Source organism: Nymphaea colorata, chromosome 11 (assembly GCF_008831285.2).
Source record: "Nymphaea colorata isolate Beijing-Zhang1983 chromosome 11, ASM883128v2, whole genome shotgun sequence".
NCBI classification, from domain to species: Eukaryota; Viridiplantae; Streptophyta; class Magnoliopsida; order Nymphaeales; family Nymphaeaceae; genus Nymphaea; species Nymphaea colorata.
This window is the reverse complement of record NC_045148.1, coordinates 438,594-448,351: the sequence shown is the minus strand read 5'-3', so window position 1 is coordinate 448,351 and position 9,758 is coordinate 438,594. Positions and strand designations below refer to the sequence as shown.

Below are 9,758 nucleotides of genomic sequence, written 5' to 3'. Positions count from 1 at the left end.
ACGTTTCATGCTCATTTGAGTAATAGCAATGAGATTCTCCAATATCATGCTAAGAATAGCTAGGATTTCCAGAAGAAGATGCCATTTATTTGATGAGAAATAAAAAGGAATATCGAAAATTATAGTGGCTAAAGCTGAAGCAGCTACTTTAGAAGTAACAAAAGAAAAGCAACGATTGGAGTGGGAGAGTAGGTAAGTAACTGGGCGACCAAGTAACTGGGAACTGTAATTCTTTAATTTTTATGTGTACTAGAGTAGGTAAGATACGAGACCTACTCCTTAGCTTGTTTTTCTTCTTTAGTATTAAATGCTATTAACGTCTTTAATTAGACGGTAATACTTTTATGCTTTGAGGTTTCTTTCCAAATTTCGTTCATGACCACTTGTGGGCAAACAACAAATCCGTCACTGCCTTACAGCTTACTGCTAAGACAAATTCATTCATGTACGCCTCTGCAATTATACTTGTGAATTGAAACTGCTTCTCTTTCATGGAAATAACACAATCGGACACCCTTATTTTGGAAACAAAGGAATCAAGTCACCGCCTCGTACGCTTAATTCATATTACTATAGCCGAAATATTGTTCACCGCAACATATTACAATCAATTGGCACTTAATTTTGATTGAGAGAGACGTTTCCACTGTGCTCTTCATCAATTGAAAACAAAATTAGAATAAACAACTTTTATTTATCAACATTGTAGTATTTATAACAGTTGATGAACATGTCTATGCCGCTATCAATGATCGCATGCTTCGTTGACTCGTTGTTTCTAGAAAAGTTAGGACATGATAAAGGTATTGGAAGCCACTGCTAGCTTTTGATCTTGCCTGCTGATGGTGGAGGTGATTAATTTTATGATGTTGGTGAGCTCATGTGATGATGTCGATGCAAACGTTGAGGTGCATGATGTCATTAGAATGGCGTAGCCAGGCGCCATAAAAACTAATGAAATTCCTTCTTAATTTTAATGAACTGAAACTTATTCATTTTCATTAATCTGAAAAAACAATTCAGTTTCTAAATATATCATACAACAACTCCATATAACTACTATAATAACTGTAACTTATTGTTAATGGAATTTCTTTAGATAAAAAGTTTTTTTTCTTTTATTTGTATTTAAGAGTTATAGTTATATAGTTAAGTTATTATTATGTGCTAGTGTTAATAGTCATTCGTGATTTTCATTCTAGTATAATGGTAAGATACGGTCTAGCTGGCAAATTTACATATCTCAGAATTAGGTTTGTACAAAACCCATTTATGTAAGAGAACTTAGTTTTAAATTAATGGAATTACCTTTCTGGTTGAAAATTACATTTGCAGTTGATGAACATGTCTACGCTGCTACCAACATATTTAATGGAATGACAAGATCGTGAAGCGGCAAACTTTTCAAAGAATTACCTTTCTGGCTGAATTTTCAAAATGACCTTCAAGGGTTAATTAAGAAACATTTTATGATATATATATATATATATATATATAAGTGATTGTTAGATACCAAACTATTTGGGTAATGAATAAAAAGCAGACCTCTTAAGTTAGTGTTAAAAAGTGTTTTAATTAAAATGTAAACCTTCTAATGTGTTTATAAACACTAACTTAATACAAATCTTTTTTTAATTCAAGCCATTTTAATTTTGTAAAAAAAATGATATTTGTACTATCAAAATTTTGATGTTACAAGAGTCGTCCATTTTTTTACTGTTAAAAATTATTTGAATAAGAAAACGACTAACTGAACATATACATCATAAATTAAAAATATATATTTTAATAATTAATTTTAATGGGTCTGGTTTTATCAATGACCTAAATCTATGGTTTTTACCAACTTATATATAGGGAAATTGGTGGCTCCCAAACCGCTAAATCAGGAATAAAAACCGGACCTTTTAAACTTTTGAATCTTCAGGATCATCTTATTTTTTTGAGGACAGAAAATAAGAAACAATACGAAAACACGAAATAGTAGCTTATTTTGTGGAAAGCCAATTAAAGCAAAGGAAGTTGACATCAAATGTTCAGGACAAAAGGCGTGCAATTCTCCTCATTAAGCTACATTCGTAAATATGACCGCTATGTCCAACAAATCAAATAGATCTTCCCTTGCCTCTTAAAAAAAATACAATTAGTTCAAATTTTGGTCTACACTCGGCCGTCATATTAGAGTTCTAATTGGTAGTAAGATTAACTTAAGATATTCCGTGAAATAGTAAAACTATTTGTCACTTGGACTTTAATTATACCACATGATTTTGGTAGGTTTTTTTGGCTATTATGGCAAACATGATGAGCCCAACTCTTATGTATTTAAATTATTTCAATCCTAACCTTTCATAGTCACAAAAGGGCGACAGGTATTATAAAAATGCATCCACGAATGTCACTTGCTATTAATAAACTTAAACCAACCTATGGAGGCCAAGTTTCCACGTTGACGTAGAGAGAGTGAGGTCAGGCTTATTATGAAAAAAGTGGCTCTGAGAGAAAGCGGTTGGAATATTAATGAAAAAATAATCGCATTAGAATAAAATATAAATGTCGTATGCTATTAATAAATTCAGATGTCATGTGGGCGGCAAGTTCCCACGAACTCAGACTGCATATAATAAGGTGCTATAACAGTTTCCTGGGCTCCAACACTTCAACAGGATAAGCTTTTGATCAAGATATTCCAACGAGAATGTCACTAACTTCGGACAGGATGTACCACCATTCAAACGCATACATATTTTAAAAAGGAGTCACATGTGCTTTCAAGACAGAGAGTAAAGGCAATATTTATTAAACGACTGGCTATCCTCAATTTGCATTCAATAATACGATTTTAAACGTGGGGAATCAGCATCAACTTGTGACTACCCTACCATACTTAAAAGCAATATGGAAGCATAATGTATCAACTTGCAGCCAATCTTACTAACAGAAATATAATTGTTGTGTGTAAAAATATAAACAAATCAGCGTTCAGTAAGAAAGGAGAAGAAAAAAACCCATCCATTGGAAAATTCATTATTGTTGCTAACAAATTAGGAAAGCTCATCATAAAAACTTGTAGTTTCTTGCCTGGGAAAGGTGGCTGTGCTATTGCACAAAGGAGGACCCAAATAGCTAAATTTTATACACAAAGGAAGGAGATATCTTAAACTTTTTCTCTTTAGTTAAATTATATTGGAACCTCAAAAATTAATAATTCAAGTATAATCCCACTTGACATAATCGTTGTTCAAGAAGCAGACTGGTATAGTCGTCATGGCTATTCTCTTCAAATCTCATAACATGCATGCATGAACTGTCAAGAATTTGGCATCTTATTAAACCTTTTCTGTGGTGTGTCACACACATACACACACACTCACACACACACAGAGCACCATAATTCGATTTACATCCAAAAAAAAAGACAGCTAATAACATTGAGTTTGAATTACTAGTTCCTCATGACTATGAATAGTAGGATATCTGTCGATCTAAGTATGTGCAATCATTCACTAAATGGCATTAGGTCTAACTGTATACTAGCAGGGTTCCGACCAAGCTCAATTGGCCTCTCCAAACCTGACCCAGTTTTAATTGGACTGAGCTGACCTCAACCCAAGGTCGGGTCAGCCCCAGACATCCAATAAAATTAGAACGATATAGTCCTATACTGTTAGCATCAAGGACCCAATTTCAGCTCGTTAATGGTATCTTGGTTTCCTGACGTCGGCCCGGTTAGATGAATTTGAATTTGGTCGCTGATCTACCTATACATTCTTTAATATACAACAAATGCATTATTATTATTATTCCACAATTTTCCATAAAATTAACAAGTTTATCTAGGAGGATGTTGTGCTCTATTGCATAGGCCAGAGGAATATTGTCCGGTCAGCGGGAATGAAATAGATGACATGAAATATATATGCTTATTTGTCTGACCAACTATGTTATGTTCTTTGACGTGAACGAACGGGTTCTACCCTTTTTTGACCTAAGAAGAGATGGACTCAACCTGAACAACTTCCTTGAACATTCAAACCTGACTTAAAAATCTACATTGCTGGCTTTAAGCTTCTATACCGTCAAAGTGTATGAACAAGATTTCCTGTATAATGTAGATGTTTATGCATAGGGGAAAGTTTATAAGGTCAAAGACAGAAAAAAAAAAAAAAAAACAATTGATTTTCCAATCCCTTTGGATTTCTATTCAACTCGCTGCACCACAATGGCGTAGCAATGGTGCATATGATTTTCAAGTAGTTCAATTAGATTGTAGACATTGTTCAGCTCCCAACTCAATGTCACCTACTTTCGATCATTCTCAAACAACGACTGTCAACAGATCATTATTGGATCTTGATCCAACTTGCAGTTGATCAGCCTTCAGTTGGTCCATTTACTCATGGTGATTGAAAGTGAGTTTTGTGTGTCACCCTATCTACACAATGAGCGTATGTCGACGGGTGGACCCTAATACTAATATATGAACTTTCATTATTGACCTTTATAACAAAGAAAATATTACTTCAATACTTCGACATTGCATGAGCACATCAGACATTCTTAACATGTGTTTTATCTCATAACATATGAGATAACGACATGGGTATGAGATAACGAAACACCTCTTATAGTGTATGAGATAATGACATGAGTATGAGATAACAAAATGGGTCCTATAAGATCTTAGATAACAAAAGGAGTTTGAGATAACGACGGGGGTATGAGATAATGACAAGGGTGTGAAATAACAACAAATGCAGGACCAAAAAAAGATCTTCTTCCCTTCTCAGTGGGGTATGTTGGTTATCTGACAGAATCATTCTCACCTTCAAAATCAAAAAATTCTTTACCAAGTAAATTCAGCTGCAAATTTCGATTCTATTTTCAAATCCCAAAACGTTAGGTCACCACGCAGCAACATCACAAGCCTATACACGAAATTTTCGTGCACCATAGGGCATATATAACCCGGTCCCACGGTAATCACGTCAAGTTGGAACATGTGGAATTAGATCATGTAAAAAAAATTTCTGTGGTGATTTTTCTGTTGAGCTAGAAAATAGGTCGTTGAATTAATACCTCCAAAAAACTTACATTTTATAAATATATACTCTTCCGAAAAGGGCTACATGAAAAGGGCCTCTTGGCGTTCTCCTCCAACTTATACCTTATTTGTGCGCTGGTGTCATCGATGATGTCATCAACTTAACACACTAGAAGCAAAGGAGAGGAAATAGAAGAACCTTCAATTCCCTTTTTGGGGAGTGATGAACATCTGGCTCACTCACACTGGTATGCTCCTTGTAAAAACTGGTTCCCTCGCGTACTCTCGAGATTAAGGTGAAACAAACACACAATATCAGACAGATTTATCAACAGTCTTCCTGGGTTGAACCTCTACTTAGAAACAAGACAAATATTAGAGATGCTGGCTTCCTTTAAAACAGGAGCCTAAAGCACTACCAGACTAGCGAATTGAAAAATACGATGGTACCCCAGACACAAAAAATTTCATATAAACCAAGGAAAGCCTCCTATGTGGGATCTGGCTCCACACTCCAACAGTTCTTTCGGCTGTGAGGACCCAATGCATTCCATTCCCTGAAAAGGGTTGATGGAAAATGTTGCCATCTTCTTGTTGGTGCCGCAATCAAGCAAAAGTTGCACACGATCATCTCTAAATTGAGCTTTCATTCCTTGTCTACTCCATGCGGTTGGTGCGCAACCAAGAAAGGGGAAACTTTTGTGTTTGTGTTAATTTAATTTTTTTCATTAAGGTTTTTCCTTATTGTCAAAAATATTTTGTTTCCTTCCACTGATAAAGCGTTCGATTCAGGCTTCCCTCTTCCCATGCAAATGCTGAATGAATGAATGAAAATACGGCGTCTGAAATTCCAACCATTCTGTTGATTTGGCAAGAAGAGTAAGAAACTGTGGTTAATTCAAGAGGACCATGTCTGTCTTCGACTCCATCGATCATCTAAGATGAAGACACCCTCTTAATGCACCTAAAATGTTCAAGAAAAAGGTGGAAAGATCTAGAATCCAACAGTTTAGTTATTCTACCCTTATAAGAATCATTTAGTGAGTGAGAGCGTGAGAGAAACATTTAGAGAGAGCGAGAGAGAATGGGAATGAAAGTTTCTTGGTTGCAGTGTATCTTCATTTCGTTGTTGATGTTGCTGCCCCTCTCGGTGGCGCTGTGGCGCAGGGTGAGGCCGTGCAGCATCTGCCGCAGCTACCTGACCGGCAGCTGGACCGCCGAATTTGACAACCTTTCTGACTGGTATTCCTCGCTGCTCAGCAAATCCCCCACGCTCACCATCCACAACCACCTTCTCCGCAGCATCGTCACCGCCAACCCCAAGAACGTCGAGCACATCCTCCGCACCCGCTTCTACAACTACCCCAAGGGCAAGGCTTTCTCCGCCGTGCTCCACGACCTCCTCGGCTGCGGCATCTTCAACGTCGACGGCGACCGTTGGCTCTCCCAGCGCAAGCTCGCCAGCCAAGGCATCGGCAGCGCCAGAGCCAGGGCCGCCTCCTTCGTTGTCCTGCGCGCCCTGGTCCAAGACCGCCTGCTGCCGGCTGTCGCCTCTGCCGCCTGCTTCCCTCACGGGATCGACCTGCAGGATCTGCTCCGCAGCTTCTTCTTCGAGTGCATCTGCAGGTCGTACTTCGGCGTCTCCCCCCAACAGCTGGAGCTAGACCAGCCTGCTCACGTGCTGGCTGACGCCTTTGACTCGGCGTCAAGGATCTCGGCGTGCCGGGGAGCGGCGTGGGCGCCATTCCTGTGGAAGGCGAAACGCCTTCTGTGCGTCGGCTCCGAAAGGGATCTCCAGGAGGCCGTTGGAGTGGTCCAACGGCTTGCGGACGAGATCATCCGCAAACGCCGAGCCCTAACTCAGGCAACAACTATCGGGGACCTTCTCGCGAAATTCATGAGCACGACGAGCGACGACCGCCTGCTTAGGGACATCGTCATCAACTTCATGCTCGCCGGCCGGGACACCGTCGCCTCCGCACTCGCCGCCTTCTTCTGGCTCGTGTCCAGACATCCACACGTCGAGCTCTCAATTCTCGACGAACTACAGCGAGTCGTTACGCAGCCAACCACCACCAACAGTACCACAACACATGAAGCAACTAAAGAAACCATTACCACATACGTTGAAGCGTGCAAGGAGGAGGCCGGCGGCCTCGAGTACGCGCAACTAAAGGATCTCCACTACCTTCAGGCGGCAATTTGCGAGAGCTTGAGGCTGTACCCACCTGTGCAATTCGACTCGAAGAGAGCCGTCGAGGACGACAAGCTGCCGGACGGGACGTTTGTGAGGAGGGGCACTCGAGTGACGTACCACCCTTATGCAATGGGAAGGATGGAGTCCATCTGGGGTGCCGACTGCCACGAGTTTCGGCCGGAGAGATGGCTTAAGGACGGCGAATTCGTGGCGGAGAGCCCCTATAAGTATCCCGTGTTCCAGGCGGGGCGGAGGGTCTGCCTGGGGAAGGAGATCGCCCTCATGCAGATGAAGTGCGTTGCTGCAGCTATCTTTCGGAAGTTCACCTTACAAACTGAGCCTTCTTGCAATCGATTGGACTTCTCCCCTGGCCTCACTTCTAATATTAGAGGTGGCCTTACTGTCATTGTCAAGCCAAGACCTTCGTAATATATAAAGTGTGTGTGCGCGCGCGCGCTCGCTGTGTGTGGAAATTAGATGCCCAGCAGTGTTTGTTTGTCACATCATTGATAATCTCTTCATACTTTTCTGTTTAATTTGGATGTTATTCGATGTTTAAGAGATAGTTAAGAAGGATAGTTGGGGCGGAAATGGGTTTAAGCAGTTGCATTAACCACATGCAATATTCCGTTTGTAGTTACTCCAAAAGTTTGTAGTGTTAAAATGCAAAAGACTGAGTAACTTAATTACAATCAAGCAATCATTGCATGTCCATTTACGTAAAAGCAAAGAAAAAGAAGAGATAATTGATAAACAATAAGCTCAATACTTTCTGATGGTTATAATTATGTGTTTTTACAAGGTACTGTGACAACTCCAACAATGTGTGGGTCATTCATTTGGCACCAACAGATTGGTGCGTAAAGAGTCCAATTTCCGCGTATCTTGTTGAAGATAAGGACAGAATACACGGCGTCTGTTGTTAGAAAGCATTTTGCTGGAATATCTTCTGCATTTGACAATGACAATTGTTTTCATCTTTTCTAAGTAATGGAGTTTGAATTTATTGATGCACCATGCACATGTCCAAGCTGGCCAAGACACAGCAAAAATCGCAGACATTGCGAACTTGCCAGGACCATCAGAAATGATCATGAGCAAAACCTCTTGGACCATGTCACGAAGCAGGGAAAGTCTTGGATCAATATCTAAGAAAGAAAATTTTACACAACATTCGATTTGTGAGAAACTAACAAAAAATATGTAGCGTCTATAGGTAGCTCGGAATGAAGTGCCGCCTTTCACCTTTTCATTGCGTTGTGCCTCCTCCCTTAGACAAACCGAAGGTGCGTTTTGCCTTCTCCCTCGGACAGCACCATCTGCAGGCCTCTATGATACCTAGCCAGTGCACCAACATCAATAGTGTGGGTATCAACAACGCCATTCTTGCCAATGAGATTGTCGATTCTATCCAGAAAAGTTCTTCCAAGACTTGCTGCCTCAAAATTGATTTGGGGAAGGCATACAACCGGGTGAGCTGGTTCTTTCTTCGTAATGCTGTGAAACATTTTGGGTGCGACGTAGCCTTGGTGAATCGGGTCATGGATTGCATTTCTTCAGCTTCGGCCTTGGTGTTTATAAAGGAAAGTCCTGGAGACTGGTTTAAATTCAAAGGGGCACTGAGACAAGGCGATCCCCTCACCTTATCTACTCTTGATTGTTATGGAAGCTTTCTCCGGCCACATTAATCACACACTTGTGATTAAAGGTAAGATCAAACTCCCTAGTTTTCGTAACATTGGCAAATGTCATCCTATCTTTGGCATATGCAGATGATTTACTTAGTAAATTCACCATCTTCGACTACTTCCCACTTATGAAGAATGTGGAAACCAGCGTGGAAGGATAAATGTCCTCTCCTTTACAGGCCGACTCTGTCTTATGTGGCCTGCCAAATAAGAGATGAAGTTATGGCTGCTGACAAGATGCGTCGCAGGAGACTGGCCTGAGATCCCCGATCTAGGAATGTGCGCGCAGATCATCTCAGTGCAGAAAAACAAGAGGTTTGCAGCGTATATCATGAAGAAACAGAAAGAATCTGGCCTTAACGGAATTCGGAGCTACCTCGGGAAGATCTATTGCCAGAAACATCTTCATTACAAGATGTCCTTACTAAAGCTCTCGGGCCTTCCACTTCCGAAATTGTTCTCGTCTCTAAAAATGTCCATTGGTGCCGATGGATCATTGGCAGCGGCGAGGAGAGAGGCTATTTTGTGCAACGGTACTCTCCCTTGGCCTCAATCGTTGACCCTGCTGTTGAAATGCTACAATTTTGGGTGTTATTTAATCGACTTCCTTGTTTTTCCTTTGTTGTACTTGTGGAACCTGTTTTTCCCACTTCTTTTTGTGTAACTCCAGCACGTAAGCTCCGAACTTGAATTTTTAATAAAAGGTCGAAGGCCAACCTCGGGCAAGGATGTTTGTTCATAATAAACATCTAAGATGTCTGCATCTGATGCTTCTCCATAACTGTCATATCTCTTAAGAACTTAAAGGAACCAGTTGTACAACTTACAG

General features: G+C 40.4%; 1 protein-coding gene across 1 annotated transcript; it reads left to right on the top strand.

The window, feature by feature from the left end:
- Positions 1-5,911: 5,911 nt before the first annotated feature.
- On the top strand, positions 5,912-7,670 carry LOC116264272 (cytochrome P450 94C1-like). The gene is made up of 2 exons (XM_050080550.1): positions 5,912-6,028; positions 6,156-7,670. Exons 1-2 carry the CDS (start codon positions 6,014-6,016, stop codon positions 7,668-7,670), a joined length of 1,530 nt encoding a protein of 509 aa, XP_049936507.1. The 5' UTR covers positions 5,912-6,013.
- Positions 7,671-9,758: the final 2,088 nt, after the last annotated feature.